The 23,320-nt window shown below is 39.9% G+C and overlaps 1 protein-coding gene across 1 annotated transcript in view; it reads right to left on the bottom strand.

Moving 5' to 3' along the window:
* Positions 1-23,320, bottom strand: part of CHIC1 (cysteine rich hydrophobic domain 1) — a 104,356-nt gene that overhangs the window by 37,405 nt on the left and 43,631 nt on the right. The window contains exon 4 of the mRNA XM_075538592.1: positions 2,239-2,394. Coding sequence (XP_075394707.1) covers positions 2,239-2,394 — 156 coding nt within the window. The remainder of the gene's footprint in view (positions 1-2,238; positions 2,395-23,320) is intronic.

Raw genomic sequence — 23,320 nt, 5'->3', positions numbered from 1 at the left:
TGCCTCCCCCCCAAAAAAAATGCACTGCAGAGGACAGCACTGAAGCTACAGCTTAGGGAGAGGGGCATGTCTGATCAGAGCACACAGGCGCAAATGAAGAGGGAAGGAGAGAGAGTGGAACACATCCTGGCTTACCAAGCCTTGAGGATAATATTCTTACTCAAAGTAGCCAGTTCACAAAGAGGACCATAGGGCTGACCCTACCAGGAGACACGACATCCATCACTGACACATAGCACTATGGGGGACAACCCTGGAGACAATGCGGGAATTGTGCCCCATCTGACCCACCACATCAGGGCAAAACACTAAGGGTGTGCAATAGAGCAGCAAGGGGAGAAAAGCAATGAAGTCCCCGGGGAATGCCAAGAATAGACTGGAGGTAGGGCGTGGCATCCCATCAGACTCGACTGGAAAACCCTCATAAAGGTAAACAAACAGACCTGGAATTAGTTATAGGCTTTTCTTTGTTGTTGTTATTCTTTTGGTGTTTTGTTTTGCTTATGTGCTTATTATTGTCTTTGCATGTCTATCCAGATGAGCTAGGTGGGACAAACAATATGGAGGAGAAAACAACAGAACCGATAGCTCCAGGGGCACATGGGAGAGGGGGAAGCAGGGGGAAATGAAGTGAGCTTCTGACAAACCCAGGGACAAGGGAACCAGAAGTGATCTAAAATCAAAGGCAAGGAGTGCACAGGATGCCTGGTCAGATTTGATCAAGGGCAATGTAGCCAAGAGGGATTATGGAAACCCAAATGAAGGCTGAACATGATAATGGAACAAGAGGAAATGAAAAGGAAATAGAGGAAAGAACTAGGGGGCAAAGGGCATTTTTCCTGCTAGGCAAGCATGAAGCAACTCACTTTGAGTTAGTGCATACAAGGGCGTAGCCTGGGAAGGTTCTCTCTGGTCACAGTGAATTTTTTTGTAAAAAGCAGTTTTGCTCGAACCTCATTTTTTGTGATGGCTTCCTTAAGAGAACATTGTGTGGCTGTGAAATTTTGTTTTGTGCTCAGGAAAAAATTGCTGCAAAAGCTGTTGTGATGTTTAACACAGCTTACAAGGGCAGTGCTATGGGAAAAACTCAAGTGCATGCACGGTTTTCTCGTTTCAAATGGTGAAATGTCAATTGATGATGAACCTTGTTCTCGATGTCCATCAACTTCCTGAATGGATGAAAATGTTGACAAAATTCATGCACTTGTGCTCAAAGACTGATGACAAATCTTCAAAGACACGGGGAAGTCATCTCAACAATCTTGGAGCGTGGTTCAGCAGATTTTAATGGAAGATTTGGCTGTGAAATTTGTACCTTGGGTTTTGACCAGGAGAAACAGCGTTGATTGGAAACATACTGTTCTTTGAAAGAACAGCTCCGAAACAACAAGACTTTTCCCCAAGGTTATTACTAATGAAGAGACATGGTGCTGTTCTTATGATCCCCAAAGGAAACATCCATCACGCAAGTGGAAGATGCCATCATCACCTCACCCCCCAAAAACTCGTCAAGTGAAATCAAGGATCAAGACCATGCTCATTTGGGATTTTTTGATGTGAGAGAGAGTGCATGTGGAGTTCGTTCCACCAGGTCAGACTGTTAATCAAGCTTTCTGTTTGGCAGTTCTAAAAATATAGCATAGCAGTGTGCAAAAAAAAAGGACCTGATTTGTGGCAGATGGAGGACTGGTTTTGTCACCATGACAATGCATCTGTTCACGCAGCCATCTCAGTGCCAGTTTTGGGCAAGAAAACAGTATGCCTCTCTTGCCTTACTTACCTGATCTTGCTCCGTGTGACTTCTTTTTGTTTCTGGGAATGAAGAGGGACATGAAAGGACATTGATTTGATGACGTAGAAGAGGTGAAGAAAAAAATGAGGGAGATGCTGTCAGCCGTCCAAACAGATGAGTTTGAAAAATGTTTCTATGAATGGAATTGCAGATTTGGCAAAGTGTAACGGAAAGTACTTTACAGGTGATAAGCTTGTTTTGTAAAACAATTTCAATATATAGCTTAGCAAAAAAAATTCCATGCTTTTTGGGTACCCTCTCATATTATATGATAAAGTGTTGGATAAAAACTTTAATTTTTCTGTCCCTGAGATTCCTTATCTCTGAGGATAACATTGTTATGAGAATTAAATAAATCATATCAAGAAGTTGGAAACAGTTCTTGGCAGATCCTAAGTTCTCAATGTTATCTCTTAGCATTATCATATGAGAAACTGTTTACTTACTCTTTTGTTGAGACAAATTACCGGCCACAGGCTGCAACCCAGTGTGCAACAGCAGCAGAGACAACCACACAGCAGCCATTTCACATTGATCGGAAGAGCCTTTTTCAAACATGCATTTACACGCCCAATGCTGGTCTTAAATTCTTCCGGGGCCACCTATAACAAGGGTATAGTCTTTAACAGTTTGTGGGCAGTTTTTTACAAATTAGCACTAAATTGATGGAAAATGTTTATCTTATTAATTAGTAAACATATTTTAAACATTACAAAATTTCCAAATATATTTCCTCTCCCTCTCCTTCTCTAAATATGTACTAAATAGTCTTAGATGGCACTAGACAGTAAAATAATATGATTTTATTTTCATAGAATTGAAGTTTGATTTAAAAATAAACCCTTCTGAAATGACCAAAAAGTAAAATGAAATTGAAGTTGATGGTAAATGATAACTTTCCGACAGTTTTCTTTCCATTTATCCTCATTATTAAGGCATTATTGTAGTTCCAGTCACTCTGACCAAAAGTTGAAGAAGACTAGAAATATAAAATAAAAGTAAACTTATGTAATATTTCTGGATTATTTTCATAAAGGTAACTTTCATTTTTTTCCATGGAAAATTTACAACCTATAAATCTTATCATTTGTCATTGTTTAAAGGGAAAAGATACATTAATAAAAAACAGTGCTGAATGATTAAACTCAGAACAGTCTGTTCACATTCAGCGTGAGCTAGATGGACACATAACTGATGTTATTTTGAAAGACAAAAGGTACTTAAATACAAAAGTTTTGTATTTCTACTTACTATCTCTGTTCTCTGGAAGTGGATTTGTGTGCCTATGTATAAGCAATGAAAATGCCATTCAAAGGCATGAAAACAACAACAGGCAAAACTTATATAAGAATTTCTGCTTGAATGTTTTACAATGCAAAGATAGGCAGAAAAATTTGTTTTCATTTAATTCACATTTCTGGAAAACAGAAATGGTTTATTTACATTTAGAAAGTTGTCAGACTATAAAGTGCATGGGAAGAAATACTGCCTCTGATTGTGAAAGCAAGTATTAGGAAACTATTGAGAAATAAAAATCCTGTTAGCCTTTGTGGTCCCCCAAATATATGAGTTTTACAGTTTGTCCAAATCAAAATGTTAGCACAGAATCAATTTATTACAGGTAATCCCTAGATTACATACAAGTTCTGCTCCTGAATAAGTCTTTTAAGCTAAGTTCGTATGTAAGTTGGGACAAAGGTACAGTTCATATCTCAAGTCAGTCAATCAATGTTTGTCTTAGCATACAGGACATAGAATACCTTCCTACGCATAACAAATTAAAGAACCCTTCCAAATGCACTGAAATGTTATATAATAGGGTAATAATAATGTTTTGAAAAGGAAAGCCCAAACTATTTCGATGCCCAGGCATGGAAGGCCCAGAACAGCCCTGCACCCCAGCACAGATGGCCCTGGTCATTCCCAGGCCCCAGTAAGGATGCCTTCAGGAGTTACCACACATTGGCAAAGAAAGCCCTGTTTGTCTCTGTGTCCTGAAAGGGAAGGCCATAAACAGCCGTGCACCCTAGGAAGAAAATATAAAGCTGGGTCTAATCCCTGACAAGGACCCCCTACGCTGACACTTTATCCCAAACAAGAATGCCCCAGGTAGCCCCATACCCCAGCTATGTGCCTGCAAAAAGGTGGTCCTGGTTGTCCCCAAGCCACAGCAAGGAAGTCCCTGGTTATCTATCTTTATGCCGTGGCAAGGAAGCCCCTGGCCAACTCTGTGCTCTGGTAAGATAACAGCAACGACTCCCACCTCACACAGAAGTCCTCCCAACATTAATTGTTGTACCACAATGCCAAGAAAACAGTAGCCAATCATAGTACACACACACACACACACACACACACACACACACACAGACACACGAAAAACAAGCAAAAACAACCAAAAAGCACACAAATCCAAAGAATAAACTGAAGAAAAGGCCTTGGAATTACCAGAAGTGAATTTCTAAAGTGATATTTAGGTACATTCAAAACATATAGGAGATGTTCTAGAGAACAATGGAAAAACTAGAAACCCTAAACCAAATAGAATTCCAGAAAATACAGAGGATAATAAAATTAGACAACATGGCAAAAAAGCAGTGTAATAGAATAAAAGAAATAGAAAGCCAAAATTGTGTGAGCTTGAAGACAATTCTGCAAGCTATAACAGATGAGAGAAACAATAAAAGGAGCAAAGAATTCAGTGAAAGCATTATGTGGGGCACTATTGAGAAGAAAAACCAACGTCTCATTGGGGTTCTGGAGAGGAAGTGGGGTGCCAAAAAACCCAGGGACAAGTGAACCAGAAGTGATCTAAAATTGATGCTGAGGAGTCCGTAGGATGCCTGGTGGGGCTTGTTCAAGGGCAATGTAACCAAGAGGAAATACTGAAACCCGAATGAAGGTCGAACATGATAATGGGACAAGAGGAAAGTAAAAGGAAATAGAGGAATGAACTAGGAGGCAAAGGACATTTATAGAGGTCTAAATACAGGCATGTGCTTATATATTTATATTATGATAGGGAAATAGAGCTATGTGTAGATACTTATATGTTAATTATTAAGGCAGCAGACAGACATTGGGCCTCCACTCATGTACTCCCTCAATGCAAGACCACTTTGTTCTAATAACCCAGCATTCTGTGATGCTGATGCTCACCTTCCTGACATGATCATTGACGACAAAATGGGTACATAAGCAAATGTGGTGAAGAAAGCTGATGGTGCCTGACTAAGTAAAGATATAACATCTAGGGTCTTAAAGACTCAAAGATAAACAAACGGCCATCTAGCTGACAAGCAACAAAGCCCACATGGAAGCAGCACACCAGTCTGTGTGATCATGAGGTGTCGATGGGATCAGGTATCAGGCAACAAAGACCGAGAACAATAATCATATCTATGTGAATGAGGGCGAGGGAGGAGTGGAAACCCAAAACCCATCTGTAGACAATTGGACATGCCCTCACAGAAGTACTCACAAAGAAGAGACGAGCCAGTCAGGGTGCAGTATAGCACTGATGAAACATGCAAATTTCCTCTAGTTCTTTAATGCTTCCTTCCCAGCCCCTCCACCACTTTCATAACCCCAATTCTACCATACAAATCTGGCTAGACCAGAGCATGTACACTGGTACAGATAAGAGCTCGCAACACAGGGAATCCAGCAGAGACAAATCCTCAGGATCAATAATGATAGTAGTGATACCAGGAGGGTAAGAGGAAGGTGGGGGGAGAAAAGGGGAACATATCACAATGATCTACATATAACTGCCCCCCCAAGGATTAGCAACAGAAAAGTGATTGAAGGGAGACAGTGGACAATGTAATATTGAAAAAAATAATAATTTATCAAGGGTTCATGAGGGAAGGATAGTGGCGGAGCAAGGGGAAAAGAATGAGAAGCTGATACCAAGGGCTCAAGTAGAAAGAAAATATTTGGAAAATGATGATGGCAACATAAGTACAAAAGTGCTTGACACAATGGATAGACAGATATACAGATTGTGAAAAGAGCTGTCAGAGCTCCCAATAAAATGATTAAAAAGAAAAAAATGATGGCAACATATGTACAAATATGCTTGATACAATTTATGTATGGAGAGTTATAAGCCCTGTAAGAGCCCCCAATAAAATGATCTTTAAAAAGTAAAAAGAAAAAAAACTAACAACCCTCTGAGAAGGCTGGCAAAGGACCTGAACAGATGATTCATTAAGGATGACATTCACATGACTAATAAACACATGAGGAAATGCTGTTATTCACTAGCCATCCTCGAAATGCAAGTCAAAACAACCATGAGATTTCATCTAACACCCATAACCTAGCCCAATTAAAAGAAAGACAACAACAAATGCTGTAGAAGGTGTAGTGAGATTGGAACTCTTATTCACTGCTGGTGGTCTTGTAAATATGTACGGCAACTGCAGAAAGCAACATGGCGATTCCTAAAACAGATGGCAATTGAAATACGATGACCCAGAGATACCTTATGGGGCATACATCTCAAAGAAATAAGAAACAGATTATGGACAGACATAAGCTCCCTATGTTCATTACATCACAGTTCACAATAGGAAGAAGATGGAAACAGCTTAAATTCCCATCAATAGAAGATTGGATAAAAAATTCTGTTATATACACACAATGGAATACTACGCATCCCCCCAAACAGTGATGAAACTATGAAATGCCTCAAGACTTGGAGGGATCTGGAAGACATTATGCTGAATGAAGGTTTTCAATCACAAGAGGACAAATACTTTATAAGTCCACAGCTGTAGGAACAAGCAGTAGGATAGGCAGAAGCTGAGGCTTGTAGGGCATCCTTTCTGCTAGTCTGGAAGGCCTGACTGGTGCCAATGAACCTATACCATGCGCTCTCGGTAAGTATTTTGAAGGTCACTTTGCTAGAGAGCGCCTCATGTTAGCTGGGATTGAATGGTTAAGGAAGGGGAAGAGGATGTTGTCTACTGACTGCCATGAAAAGCTATGAAGTTCCTTCTCGACAGGTAGACAGCCTTATCCGAGGGATAAAGGATACTGATGGCAAAAACAAACCAGGAGGGGTGAAAGGGAGCAAACTCGTCTAGGGGAACACAAATGCATAGCTGTTTGGGGGAAAAGTGGGAGGACTGACCTCCACTTGGGGGGAAGAATGACTGAAAATGCTTTTGGGGACCCTAGTGGGGAGTGTTTTTGGTGGTATGCATTGAGTGGGCCACATTGACCTGGTTTTCTGAGTGCATCCTGGGGACCCAGGCCTGGTGACATGGAACGGCACACAGTATGCTCCAGAGGCTGTATCAATGAGATCCAATGTGGAAACTCCAGTCTCAGACACACTAGTAACCTGAGGACTTACGTCAGAAAATATTGGTATTTGAGGAAGTGGGACTGCTGAACTGTTGGTAGGCAGACAAACATGGTCATGCTACATCAATGTCCTATATACTGTATTAATATAGATATTATTCTGGCAAACCTGTGACCAACAGTTTCAGAGATTAATATTATAAAATTCTCTGTCAATTAATTGCCATTTGTGTAAATAGTGTCTGGCCATAAACGGATTGATTCTGTACAAAGGAATTATTTAGGTACTGTGATAAAGAGTTAGTTTACATTGGCCCAATATCCCTCTCTCAACAGGGCTTTAAGCAATTTGTATCAGGAGCTTTTCAAGGATAACATTAATGGAAGATCGTTATGCCCCAGGGGGATGATCAGTGAGACTCTCTACCATAAATTAACAAGGAGGTTTTGAAAGGCAGCCAAAGGCAGACAAAAAAAAAAACAAACCACAGATCCAGAAATGAGTTTTTGGCTTACGCGAAATCCTAGCTCCAACTCAAGAACAATTGGTTCTTATATCATGCCCCTGCTCAGTACTCGCCCTCAGGAAGGGGAGACAGAGGAGACGAGTGCAATAGGAAAGTGTGGTGAGGAAATTAGATGGTGTCGGCTATCAGATAAAATGGCGTCTGAGGTCTTAAAGGCTTGTCTTCAAACAAGCAGCCATCTAAGCGAGATGCCAACTAAGAACACATGGAAGAAGCACACCAACATCAGTCACCGAAGGTTTGTAAATCCTATAATCGAAGTCGAAGGAGGTAATAATATCAGAGGCTAAATTGTGAGAATCCTGTTTGCAGAAGGCTATGGATGACAGTGGGAGCCCAAGATACATTTGTGGGATCGACATAGAAAATGAAGCCTCCGGTGATTTCCCTCTATCCATAATAGAGGGATGGGAGAAAAGTGGTTACGAAACAGAGTGCATTGGAGATATGACTATTGAAGATTAAAAGGATAAACCTGACTTGAATGGTTAAAACCTCGTTAGCTGATTCCCCCAGCTCTGATGCATATTTGGCCTGATCTGGTTATCAACATTTTCTGTGTTTTTTTGTTTGTTCACATTGGGGTTTATCTCAGATGTGTTATATCATTGGGGGTCACCCTCTTGAATTTGTGTTATATGTTTTTCAGTATATGAAACCCAGGATTGATGAACCTATGGGGACAGTAAGTACAATAAGGGTTTCTCTGTGTGTGGTGGAGGTGGGGGTGGGGGGAGGGGTAAAAGGGAACCAATGTCAAGGAGTCCAGGAAAAAAAGCATGTTTGAAACTGATTACACTAGCAATTGTACAATACTGCTTGATGTGACTGAACTATGGAATGATAAATGTATTAACTCCAAATTTTAAAAAATTGTGGATTAGTTTTTATGAGCTGAGATCCTGCCAAGCCTATTTATATGGGCACAAAGTTTTACAATATACTTTTTGCCTTTCCTCTTCAACATGAATTTACAGAGTTATGATAACAAACAGTTCACACACACTAACACAGTGCCCATAACTAACATTATAGAATCTGGAAGCTCAGTTATATTTAAGAGCTATGCTGTGGAAAGGGAGCCCTGATGGCCTAGTGGTATTGTGTTGGACTTAACTGTTAGGTTAAGAGTAGAAAACACTAGCTGCTCCATGGGAGATAGAGGGGGCTTTCTTCTCCCATAAAGAGTTACAGCCTTGGAAACACCCAGGGGCAGTTCTGCCCTGCCCTATAGGGTTGCTATGTGTCAGCATCAATTGGATGGCAGTGAGTATGCTATGGTAACAACTATGTATGTTACGCATTGAGCTGGTAACTGCAAGGCCAGCAGTTTAGAACTATCAGTCTCTCTGCAAGAGAAAGATAAGACTTTCTACTTCTATAAAGAGTCTAGGAAGCCCACAGGGGCAGTTATAACTTGTCCTATAGTGTTGATAGGGGCCCCAATGGTGTGGTGGTTATGTGTTGGGCGTAGGTCTGCAAGGTCAGCAGTTTGAAACCACCAGCCCCTCCAAGGGATAAAGACAGGGCTTTTAATATGGTAAAGGAGCCCTGGTAGTGTAGTGGCTTTGTTTTGGGCTGTGATTTGAATGGTTTGCAGTTTGAAATGACCAGCAGCTCCACAGACGAAAAACTGGGCTTTCTACTCCTATAAACTGTTACAGCTTGGAAACCAATATGGGTCACTATGAGTAAGCATTGAGTCATGACAGTTTGGTTTTTTGAAAAAGAGTCACAGTCTTGGAAACTCAAAGGGGACAGTTCTACCCTGTCCTATAGGGTCTCTATGAATCAGCATAGAATCAATGGCAGTGAGTTTGATTTTGGGTTTTATAGGGTTGCTATGAGTTGGAATTGATTCGATGGCAATGAGTTTTGGTGAGAGGTACATTTGGAATGAGCCCTGGTGGCATTGTTGGACAGCTACCTGCAGGGCTGGTGGTTCAAATCCTCCAGCAGCTCCCAGGAAGAAAGATGAGGCTATCTTCTACTGAAAGTGTTAAGCCTCAGAAACCCTGTATAAGGTTTGCTAAAAATCAGAATCAACGCAATGGCAGTATTACTTTGGCTACATTTGACTATTTGTTTAAATTAATTAAAATAGAAAATTTGGTTCTTCGGTGGCACTTATCGCATTTCAACTACTTAGTAACTAAAGGTGTCTAGTGATGAGTCATATATATTGGCTTATATTCTTAAGTTCTTTGGAGTAGTATTTTTTTAGAGGCTTATATTTATAATAGCTTATGTATGTGATTTTTAATGCCCTAGAATAAAGTGAAAATCTCTATAGTATAGCATTTTTATAAGTACGTGTAATATGACTTAATAGGACTACTTTTGTTTCCTTATTTAAAAGTTAACCTGATGAGGAAAATTCAAAATATACCAAAGTGCTAGAAGGAGAAAAATTAACTTCACCAGTATCCCAAGGAATATAGTATTGTTAAAAAGGCTTTTTGAAGTGTAAAATATTAGAGTCTTTACATGCAGGACTGGGTTAATTTTGACTAATTAAATAATACATGCCTTAGAAAATTAGTTTCTTTATTTCTGAATTACTTTATTATTGTTGTAAATATATATTTAACATTCGCCAATTCCACATTTGTCAAATGTATAATTTTGAGACATCAGTTGTATTAATCATATTGTGTAACCATCACCCATTGTCATTGTCTATCATCATACACAAAATTCATTGCTTTTTAAATTATGATTCCTTTTTCTACCCTCTTTCTCACCGCTAGCAAGTACTAATAAATGTTGGTCACTTAATAAAAAAAGAAAGAAAAATGATGACCTTTTGGAATTCCCTAAAATAATCACCAGAATCCTCTAAGTCAGCGGTTCTCAACCTGTGGGTTGTGACCCTTTTGGGTGTCAACTAATCATTTCACAGGAGTCACCCAATTCATAGCAGTAGCAAAATTACAGTTATGAAGTAGCAACAAAAATAATTTTATGGTTTGGGGGAGGGTCACCTCAACCTGAGGAACTATATAAAAGGGTCGCGGCATAGAAAGGTTGAGAACCACTGCTCTAAGTTGATCTCTGCCTTGAATTTAATTGGAACAGCAAATACTTCAGAAGCCACTACTTTGATGAGATCTGTTGTGTGTTTCTGTTAAAGGTGCCCTGATGGTACAATGGGTTTGTTATATGTTAGACTGTTTGCTAACCACGAGGTCAGCAGTTCAAAACTAACTGCTGTCCTTTGGAAGAAAGATGAAGTTGCCTGTTGCTGTAAAGATATACAGCCTTGGAAACCCTAACAAGCAATTCTACTCTCTCCTCTAGGGCTGCTATGAGTCAGAATTAATTCAATTGCATTGGGTATGGTTTTTATATATGTTCCCATATGTAAACATATAATACCTACATACTTGTAGGCATACATACAAAGACATGTAGCCAAATTAATATTTTTAGTTGATTTTTCTATCGCAAAGTTGTGTAAGTCACAGGATACCAAACCCCTCTTGTTTCCTTACAAACCCCTCTTGTTTCCTTACAAACCCCTCTTGTTTCCTTACAAACTCCTCTTGTTTCCTTTCGTGTTGGTTACGTTGTGACACTTCACCCACATAAAGTATTACTTATCTCATCACCCAAAACAACAAGTGTCTACTAGCTAGTAAGCAATCCCTTCGATCTCCATCTATCCTTGGTAACCTGTACTCAATGTTGGTTTCTGTATGTGTACACATACACTTATTCCTCACTTATTGCATAGCTCATTATCTGACATTTTATATTGATAACAGTAGTAAAATATCAAATAATGTGATTGTTTTGTACATTAAAAATGATCAAAGTTGGAAGGAGAGCATACTAGAAAGCAAGGCTAAAATCTCCTACCAAAGAGTCCTAAAAAGTTGTTTTCTATGGTCCCTTATTTTCTGTGGTCAAATTAATCAAGGACTATCATTATCCTGTTTGTTATTATTTGGAAGTACTTGTCTTTATATGTCAGGATATATTGGAAAGGTCAGTGTGACAAATCATTATGTAGTGTAGATGAAGAATGTACAAGTCGCAAAAGCAATTAAAGCTGAAAGCCAGTGAACAGAAAGACCTAGAAAAATAGTCAAGGTGAAACTTGTATAAAAAGATGAAAAATGGTCAATAAGAACAACAAACTAACATTAACTGGGAAGCTAATATCCATGTGGAAATAACTACTCTGTTGCTATCAAGTTGATTCAGACTCACAAAAATCCAACAGGACGGAGTAGAACTGGCGCATAATGATTCTAAGTCTATAAATCGTTATGCAAGCAGTCAGCTACAGTTTTCCCCAGCAAAGTAGCTTTACCTTTTGGTTAGCATAACTTTAGGTTAACAGCCCAATGCTTAACACTGTGTCCCCAGAGTTCCTCAACAATATACTAGTATTTTTAGACATGCATTCTTATTTAATTCTTACAAGGAAAACAGCATCACACTCTTTTTTCCACAAGACCTGATGTTCAGAAGTGACTTACCCATTAAATCCACACTATAGAGTTGACTCATAATCAAAGTGACACTATAGGTCAAATAAACTGCCTTATTGGATTTCCAAAGCTGTAAATCTTTTCAGAAGCCAACTACCACATCTTTGTCCCATGAAGCAGCTGATGGGTTCTAACTGAAATTTTTTTTGGTTAGCTGTCAAATGCTTTAACCAATTCTACTACTACTACTACTATCTTGCCCAAGGAGAAATGCAGAATATGTATTCCAACACAGATCTATTTCAAAGCTTCTTTAAGTATTCTATATTGTTTTACAAAGCATAGCCACATTTTTCAGGGGGATCTTTTAGGTTTAATTGAATACAACTCCTTAAGACTCAGAAATAACCAATGAAAAAAGGAATACATCTGCTATCTTTCTGTGTTTCCTCTAATGAAGCTTGGAGGAAGATTAGGATAAGGTCAGTGGTGAGGAGGTTAAGCAGCTAACGTATCATAACAAAATGGAATCAATAGCTTAAATTTTGTATATGGCTATTCAAGACACACTTGGTCTCTATTCATATGAAGCTACAAAGGAAGAAGAAATAAGAGGAAGATATGGAGCATGTGGCTAACTGCCTCCATGAATGACTGGTTCTTTGCCAGGAGACTAGAAGAATTTTATGGTGTCAAGCTACGGTTACTAAACAGTTTGAAAATAGGTTTCATAGAAGAATCTTGATCACAAGGGGGTGGTGGGTGTGCAACAGGATTTAAAATTCTCATGGACTCCAAACTTTATGGAGCCATCGAGGGTGGTTGAATCTCCGAAACTATTGTCCTGAGACAATCTTTCAAACTCAAACACAAAATATCCCCAGAAGTCACCTTAAAACCGAATAGTTTAGCTTAACAAATAAAAAAGTGTGCCTTGAATATTATGGGATCCATATATGATCAAATTGAACAACAGGAACTCAAAAGATTAGATAGGTATTTCAGGGGACAGTGAGTTTACATTAATGAGGGAGTAAACACTAAAAAAAAGAGTGTGACATAACAAAAAAGGAGGTCACATAACTCAAAATCAATATCATTAAATCGTACACTAGTGTGTTTTGTGTATATTCTCAACAAAATGAAAATGAATAAAAGTAAGAGGAAAAAGAAACCAGCATTAATTGAAGGATTTCATGCCATCTTAAGAGTTTAAAATGAGAGAATAATTCCTGCCTGACTGCCTGGGGTCATAAGGCAGCTCCACCCACTCTCCTTAATGCACCAAGCTGCTGCAGGAACCTCTGCTCAACCTCCGCAACACCAAAACAGGTAACCCTTCTGGGTCAGTCAACTGAGAGGGAAGCCACAGGAGGATAAAGTGGTAGGTTAATTCCATAGAGAAATAAGCTATAGGCAGTTCAAAGAAGTACTCCTACAAGTCTTCCAGAGAGAGCCAGTGCTCTTCGACTTTCAGGAAAATGGCACCTGGCTCATCTAAAACAACGAATCGCAAACAGCCATCAGCCCCAACGACCTCAACGAAAAAACAGGAGAAACAAAAGGCGATGACAGAAAATGTCCTGAACATAATGACATCATAGAGGAAGCAGACATTGAGCTGCCACAGAAAGAAAAATTTTAAATGATACTTGGAGTCACAGAGGATATAAGGGAAACAATACAGAAAACGGATTAAATGATAGAAGAGGTAAAAGCCACAAATCAAAGAGAAATACAGGAGCTTAGGGAGGAGATAACAAAAACCAGTAGCACACTCATGGACCTTGAGAATTGACTGGTATAACCAGAGAACCGCATCAGTGACTTGGAGGGCAGCCAAGCAGACATTAAGAAACACGAACAAAAATCTAATAAGATCATCAGAGAAGCTGAAGAAAGCTTAAAAGCTATGTCTGATGCTATGAAGCGGAACAACATTAGAATTATTGGCTTACCGGAGGAAGACACAACAAAGAAGTCATCTGCAACAATAGTGAGAGAATTCTTGGAGGAAAGCTTCATCAGCTTAGTGAATGAAAACCAGGCAACCATTCAGGAGGCTGAAAGAACCCCAATAAGACTAAACCCCAAGAAGAAGTCACCAAGGCACATAATAGTTAAATTATCCAACTTTGAGGAAAAGGAAAAAATCATGAGAACAGCTAGGGAAAAACAAACAATCACATACACAGGTTCCAAAATAAGACTATGCTCAGACCTATCAGCAGAGACTATGAAGAAGAGAAGAGAGTGGAGTAACATCTCCCCAAAATTGAAGGAAAACACTGTAAACCCAAGAATACTCTACCCAGCCAAATTATCGATCAAGATAGATGGAGAAGTAAGAGTCTTCCCAGACAAGGAAAAACTCAAAGAATACTTTAGAAGAAACCCAACCCTACAAAAGATCCTTGCTGACCCAGTATGGGCAGAAGAACAACACTCACCAACCATAAATAAGAGACCATCACATAGAACAAACTCACCCAGAGGACAAAAAAGAGAAAACAGACCTAAAGATAGCATTGACTTACATATAGAAAGACTTCAAAGGCTGCTGAGGTAAGCTTAAAAAAAAAGGCAAATGGAGCATAAGGCAAAAACTACTGTACATACACACGGTAGACAACTAACATAGGAGGTGGGGAAAGGAAAAATAATAATAAAGAAAAGGGTAGAGGGGGCACAGGGCACTAAGCCACCCAAGGGGAGGGTATTGTTTGTGTCTTCACAGGGAACGAGGGACCAGATTTCAACCCAATGCTGCAAGATGTGAATGTAACATGCCGGCGTGGACTGGGGAACCAGTGGAGAGGTCTGGGGGTCCGGCCCCAAACCCAAACTACTAAGGGGACATCTGCCTCTCCCCTCAGAAGAATTTATAGCAAAGGATGGCACTGAATATACAGCTCTGGAAAAGGGACATATCTGATCGGAGCACACGGGAGCAGATGAAGGGGGAGGAGGAGAGAGTGGAGCACATCATGACCCAACAGGCCAGTAGGTCGATGTTCCCAATTAGAACAGCCAGTTGACAGAGAGGACCAAATGGCCGGCCCCACTATGAGACACAACATCCCTCACTGACCCATAGCCCTACAGGTGACAACACCAGAGACACAGTGAGGGAACTGCACCCGATATGATCCCGCCACACGGAGGCAAAACATCAAGGGGGTGCAACAGAACAGCAAGGGAATGGAGCGGCAATGTCCCCAGGGAAAGCTGAAGGTGGATTTTGGGGTCAGGGCATGGTGACCCAACAGACTGGACTGGAAAACACTCCTAAAGGCCCACAAACAATCCTTGAACTAACTACAAGCTTTTCTTTCTTGATGTGTTTCATTTTCTTTTTGTCGTTGTTTTGTTGTTGTTTTGTTGTATATTGTTCCTTGTTAGTGCTGTGTTGTTTCTGTGCATGTTACCATCTCCACAGATCTGTCTAAATAAGATAGGCTGGATTAACAATCGGAGGAGAAAACAACGGGACCAATACTTCTGTAGGGACATGGGAGATAGGGAGGTGGAGGGAAAGGTAGTGGTGTTAATAAACCCAGGGACAAGGGAACAACAAGCGATTCTAATAGGTGGTGGGAAGGGTGTGGGAGCCTGGTTGGGCATGATCAAGAGTAAATTAACTAATAGGAATTGCTGAAACTCTGGTGGGGACTGAACATGATAGTGGGACAGGAAGGAAGTCAAAGGAAATAGAGGAAAGAGCTGGGAGGCAGAGGGCATTTATAGAGGTCTAGATAAAGACATATACATATGCAAATATATTTACACATGAGGATGAGGAACTAGATCTATGTGCATATGTTTATAAGGTTAGTATTAAGGTAGCAGAGGGACATTGGCCCTCCACTCAAGTACTCCCTCAATGCAAGAATACTTTATTAAATTGGCATTCTATGATGCTCACTTTCCTGACACAGCTTCTGAAGACAAAGTGGGTGAAGAACTAAATGTGGTGAAGAAAGTTGATGGTGCCCAGCTATCAAAAGAGATAGCGTCTGGGGTCTTAAAGTCTTGAAGGTAAACAATCGGCCATCTGACTCAGAAGTAATAAAACCAACATGGAAGAAGCACACCAGCCTGTGTGACCCCGAGGTGCTGAAGGGATCAGTTATCAGGCATCAAAGAACAAAAAAATAGTATCATTTTGTGCTCACCTCCTGATATGATCTCTGAAGACAAATGGGTGCATAAGCAAATGTGGCGAAGAAAGCTGATGGTGCCTGGCTATCAAAAGATATAGCGTCTGGGTTCTTAAAGGCTTGAAGGTATACAAGCGGCCATCCAACTAAGAAGCCACAAAGCCCACATTGAAGAAGTATACCAGCCTGCGCGATCACAAGGTGTTGAAGGGATCATGTATCAGGCATCAAAGAACAAAAAAACATATCATTGTAAATGAGGGTGAGTGCAGAATGAAGACCCAAAGCTCACCTGTAGGCAACTGGACACTCCTTTACCGGCAGGATTGCCAGGAGGAGATGAGTCAGTCAGGTTGCAGGGTAACAACGATGAAATATACAACTTTCCTCTAGTTCTTAAATGCTTCTTCATCCCACTATCAGGATCCCAATTCTACCTTACAAATCCGGCTCGACCAGAGGATGTACACTGGTATACATAGGAACTGCAAATACAGGGAATCCAGGACAGATGAATTCCTCAGAACCAGTGGTGAGAGTGGCAATACCAGGAGGGTGGAGGGAAGGTGGGGTAGCAAGGGGGAACCGATCACAGGATCTACATATAACCCCCTCCCTGGAGGACGAACAACAGAAAAGTTGATGAAGGGAGACATCGGATAGTGTAAGACATGACAAAATAATAATAATTTATAAATTATCAAAGGTTCATGAGAGAAAAGGGGTGGGCAGGGAGGGGGAAAAATGAGGAGCTGATACCAAGGGCTCAAGTAGAAAGCAAATGTTTTGAGAATGATGATGGCCACAGAGTACAAATGTGCTTGACACAATGGATGTATGTATGGATTGTGATAAGAATTCTACGAGTTCCCAACAAAATGATTTTTTTAATCCAATAGAATATCAAAATATAATATATGATGATCAAGTGAAATTCATAACAAGGATACAAGAATGAGACTGCATTTGAGAAACAATTACTGTAATCCACCTTTAAAAAAATATAAAGAAGGAGAACCAGATTGTGTTAGTCTGGGTAGACTAGAGAAACAAAAATTATAGACATTCATATGTGTATAAGAAAGAGCTTTATAAACAAGAGCAATTGAATATTGAAAAAAAAATCCAAGCCAAGTCCAAATCAAGTCCACAAGTCTGCTATTAGCCCATATATCTGATACCAATCTATAAACTCCTCTTCAGACTCAAGAAACACATGCAATGACACAGAATGCAGGGAAGTCTTGTGGATCCAGTGGCACCTCCCTGCTGACCGGGGTCTCCATGTGGCTTCTCCAGTTGTGAGGCTCTGACTGCCTTGTCAACAAGAATGTCTCGCAGGGACTGAGCGTGTGTTCCACCTCAATGTGTTATTACCTTACCACCTCCAAATGAGGTCATCAAGCTGCCACCTGATTAACATCCTTTCAAATTGACAACAGAAAGAGCATTTGACAATACCCCAAAAACCATTCCTAAGGAAAGAGCTAGGAGACAAAGGGCATTTATAGAGGTCTAGACAAAGACATGTTCATGCAAATATATATATATGAGGATGGGGAAATAGATCTATGTGTCTATGTTTATAGGTTTAGTATTAAGGTGGCAGAAGGATCTTGGGCCTCTACTCAAGCACTCCCTCAATGCATGAATACTTTATTCTATTAAATTGGCATTCTATGATGATCACCCTCCTGACACAATTGCCGAAGCCAAAGCGAGTGAACAAGTAAATTGGGTGAAGAAAGCTGATGGTACCCGGCTATCAAAAGAGATAATGTCTGGGGTCTTAAAGCTTGAAGATAAACAAGCGGCCATCTAGCTCAGAAGCAACAAAGCCCACATGGAAGAACACACCAGCCTGTGTGATCACGTGGTCCCGAAAGAATCAGTTATCAGGCATCTAAGAACAAAAAATCATATCATTGGCTGCACACCTCCATGATACGATCGCTGAGGACAAATGGGTGCATAAGCAAATGTGGTGAAGAAAGCTGATGGTGCCCGGCTATCAAAAGAGATTGTGTCTGGGATCTTAAAGGCTTGAAGGTGAACAAGCAGCCATCTTGCTCAGAAGCAACAAAACCCACATGGAAGAAGCACACCAGCCTGTGTGATCACGGGGTGCCAAAGGGATCAGGGATAAGGCATCGTCATCATAAAAAAAATCTTACCATAGTGAATGAAGGGGGAAGTGCAGAGTAGAGACCCAAAGCCCATTTGTCGGCCACTGGAGACCCCCTCTCAGAGGGGTCTAGGGGAGGAAATGAGTCAGTCAGGGTGTGATGTAGCACCGATGAAGAATGCAGCTTTCCCCCAGATCCTGGATGCTTCCTCCCTCCCAACTACCTTGATCTGAATTCTACCTTGCAAGTCTGGATAGAGCAGAGGTTGTACACTGGTGCATATAGGAGCTGGAGGCACAGGGAATCCAGGGTGGATGATACCTTCAGAACCAGGGGGTGAGGGGAGATACTGGGAGAGTAGAGGGTGAGTGATTTGGAAAGGGGGAACTGATTACAAAGATCTACATGTGACCTCCTCCCTAGGGGACGGACAACAGAGAAGGGGGTGAAGGGAGACACTGTATAGGGCAAGATATGACAAAATAATAATCTATAAATTATCAAGGCCTCATGAGGGAGGGAGGAGCGGGGAGGGATGGGGGAAAAAATAAAAAGAGGACCTGATGCCAAGGGCTTAAGTGGAGAGCAAATGCTTTGAAAATGATGAGGGCAAGGAATGTATCGATGTGCTTTATACAACTGATGTATGTATATGTATGGATTGTGATAAGAGTTGTATGAGCCTCTAATAAAATGTTAAAAAAAGAAAAGAAAAATAATAAAAATAGAAAGGAAATTCCTCAACATAATAAGGGCCATATATCGAAAACCAATGGCCACTATCACACTTATTGGGAAGAAGCTGAAAGCATTTCCACTGAAAATGGGAATCAGACAAGGATGCCCATAATCGCTATTCTTATTCAACACCATGTTGGAAGTCCTAGCCAGAACCATAAGACAAGATGAAATTAAGGGAGTACACTCGATTTTTGAAGATGATATGATTCTAAATATAGAGAACCCCAAGGTCTCCACAATAAGATTGTTGGAAACAATTTCAGAATAGTGAATTAGCAGGACACAAGATTAAGAAGCAGAAATCAATTGGATGCCTATGGACCAGTAAAGAGAGTTCTGAAAGAGATATCAAAAGAACAATAGCAATCACAGTAGCCTCAAACAAGAATTACATAAGTAAATAAACAAAATAAGCAAAAGACCTGTACTAAGAAAATTACACAACATCAATCCAAGAACCCCCACAATATCTACAAATGTGTAAGAATATCTCGTGTTCATGGGTAGGAAGATTCAATATTATGAAAATGTCAGTACTACCTAAAGCAATTTACAAATTCAATGCAATCTTGATCCAATTCCCAACACCATTCTTTAAAGAAATGGAAAATCTAATTACCAACTTCATATGGTGAGGAAAGTGGCCCAGAACAAGCAAAGAGTTTCTCAAAAAGAAGAACAAAGTAGGTGGTCTTGCACTACCTTACCTCAAAACAGCTACAGTTGTCAACACAGCCTGGTATTGGTAATAATGATAGGTACAGAGGCCAACAGAACAGGACAGAAAACCCAGAAATAAAAGTATTCACCTGCAGATAACTAATTTTCAATAAAGGACCAAGAAACATTAAATGGGAAAGGGATACCCTCTTCAGCAAATGATGCTGAAAAAACTGGATATCCATCTACAGAAGAATGAAACAGGTCCCATACTTCACCCTATGCACAAAAATGAACTCCAGGTGTATCTGAGACCTAAATGTAAAACCCAAAGCTTTCAGGATCATCAACAAGAAAACAGGAGAAAATCTAAGGACCCCAGTGCAAGGCATGCACGGACTGCCGCATATAACAAAGGAAACACACAGTGGAAGACAAAATAAATGAGTGGGGTTCATTAAAAATTAAATGATTGCGTATTTCAAAATATTCACTAAATGAGTAAAGAGTAAAATGAGAACCCACAGATTGGGAAAAGATATTTGGCAATGGTATAATGGACCTTGGACCAATTATTAAAATTGACAGAATTCTGCAACACCACAATGAGAAAAACAAAATAACCCACTTAACAGGTGAGCAAAGGACTGGAATAGACCATTCACAAATAATGACACTTGAATAGCTAATAGACATATTAGGACATGCTCTCATTCACTAGCCATCAAAAAATGCAAATCAAAACAAAGATGAGATACCATCTGACACCTACAACCATAGTCCACCCCCCCCCAAAAAAAACCCAGAATAACACATGCTGGAGGGGGTGTGGAAAGAATGGAACCCTGATACAATATCACTGTGGAAAGCAATAAGGCAATTCCTCAAGCAACGGGCAACAGAAATTCCATATGACCCATTGCTGGCCGTATACCCCAAAGACATAAGAGAGAGAGATCATGACCAGATGTATGCTCTCCCATGTTCATTCCAGCACAGTTCACAATAGCAAGAAGTTAGAAACAGCCCAAACTCTGATTAGTAGAAGAATATATTTAAAACTTTTGTAACTACACACAATGGGATACTAAGCATCCCTAACCCCCCCCCCCCCCAAATAAAACCAAAACAGTGATGAAACCATGAAACACCTTCATGACATGGGGGGATCTGGAAATCATTATGCTGAGTGAAGTTAGTCGATCACAAAAGGACAAATACTGTATGAACCCATTATTGTAAGGATGACCACCAGGATGGAGGCAAACTCCTGCTTTCAGGCCATGCAAATTGCTAAGCAAGGCTGCCAAGCAACTCCGTCGAGAACTGGATTAGTGCCCATGAACCATACGCCATCATCTCTATATGTATATCTTGAAAAACACTTTCACAGAGGAGACCTCACTTCAATCAGCATCAGATTTTTCAAGATTGGGGGAAAGGAAGATGACCATTTAGTGTCTGACATGCAAAAATATGATGAAGTACCCCCAAACCAGCAGACATTTCTATGAGAGTGATAAGCAATAATGATAGGGAAGATCAAGTCAAGAGGGATGAAGGGCAGCATATATGTCTTGGAGAAGACAAGTGCATGTTTGTTAGTAGAACAAGGGACCAACCTCCCAGCAGCGAAAAAATGACTAACAATACTTATACGAACACCCCGGGGAAAGTATGCCGGCTACTGTGCTCCTAATAGAGCATATTGGTCCAAGTCTCTGTACAGTCCCTGAGTACCTAGGCCACGTGCCATAGAATACTGGGACATTGAACCCTGGATCTTTAAAGCGCACAACATAATCCAACGGCCATACCAAAGAGGTGTGATGTGGAAACCCCACTAGGCGAAATGGTTTCTACCTGAAACACCTGCAGCCTGAAGACTTAAGGCTGAAACTGCATGTGTGAAGAAGCAGAAGGCAGCTGTACCAAGAGTACTGAACTGTCGGTAGGTGGGTTACATTTATTTACTACTTCAATGCCATGCTTGCTTTATTACGATAGGTATTATTCTTGCAGATATGGGTATGACACTTTCAGTAAGTATTACTGTAAGTTTTACCTTGCTACCAACTAATATTGTTTGTGTAAATTAATAATCCAGATATTGTGATTTGTATTTAGTCTATAGTTGTTTAATCTCCTTTTCTCAATTGTGTTTTAAATGCAATACTATACAATACAATACAATACTAATCAACACTATAAACAAGACTTTCTGTTCCAGGGAGATGATAGATAAGGTTCTCTAACATAAAATAACAATGATGTCTCTAAGGTGACCAGAAAGCAGATAGAAAATGTAGATATATGAATGGATTTTGGGCTCACACTTAATCCTAGTTCCAATCTAAGCACAATTAGTTCTTACAACATGGCTCTGCTCGATATGTGCCCTCATGAAGGAAATATGGAAAATATGTGTGCTAGAGGAAAGTGTAGTGAAGAAATTAGATGGTGCTTGACTATCAGAAATAATAGCCTCTGGGGTCTTAAAGGCTTGCTTTCAAATAAGCAAACATCTAAGTGAGGCTTTAACTAAGCCCGCATGGAAGAAGGACACCAACATGTACAAGTGAAAGATTGAAAAATAATATAATTCAAATCCAAAGCAGGGAATGGTATCAGAGCTTAAATTGCGAAATTCTGGTTTGCAGAGGACTATGGATGTCTGCGGAAGCCTAAGACACAGTTTTAGTTTCTATACATAGCATAAGCCTTGGGGGACTTCCCTCTCACCATAATTGAGTGGGAACAACCTCATTATCAGACAGAGTATTATAGAGACGATTATAGTAGATTAAAATGAAAAAAATCAGACTTGAATGTTTAAAAGCTTGCCACTTGATCTCCTTTTGAGTTTGATCTGGTTTTTAAAATTTTGCGCATTTTTTTTCAAACTGGGGGTTATTTCTGTTTTATTTTGTTATTGTTGGTAGCCTTCCTGACTCTGTTATGTATTTTTCTGTTTTTTGGTATATGAAATCCAGAATAGGAGAATTTATAGAGACAATAACTAGATTAAGGGTTCCTGGTTTGGGGGAGGGGTTTGAATGGCAGGAGAGGTGGAGGTGTAATGGGTTGCTGACATTAAGGAGTATTTGAAGGAAGAAAATATTTTGAAACTGATTGTGGTAGCGATTGTACAACACTCTTGATATGACTGAGTTATTTAATGGTATAATGTCTGGATTATGTCCTAATAAAATGGTTTGGAATGAATAAAATAAAAAGTATCTTTAAAAAAAAAAAGAATTTCCAGAGAGTTTGGAGTCCTAGGAAGTCTGAATATTGATCTACAGTGCTAGCAATTACTACTGAATATAAAAGAAGCAGGGAACAGAAGGTAATATTAAGTTATTACGGTAAGTCCAATTTTAGAATTTCAAACTAAATAAAAGGTAAAAAAAAATGCCCAATCACTTTTATCTCCTTTCATATATAGCAAATCATATCCTATGACACTTTAAAAAATAATACAGTGATACAGATTTAAAACAATAAGGGACCCAAATTTTAAAACAATGGGGAACACTAATCTAAACAAAAACAAATT

The sequence above is a fragment of the Tenrec ecaudatus genome, chromosome X (genome assembly GCF_050624435.1).
Source record: "Tenrec ecaudatus isolate mTenEca1 chromosome X, mTenEca1.hap1, whole genome shotgun sequence".
NCBI classification, from domain to species: Eukaryota; Metazoa; Chordata; class Mammalia; order Afrosoricida; family Tenrecidae; genus Tenrec; species Tenrec ecaudatus.
The sequence above is the reverse complement of the archived record's forward strand: the minus strand, read 5'-3'. Positions and strand labels throughout refer to the sequence as shown.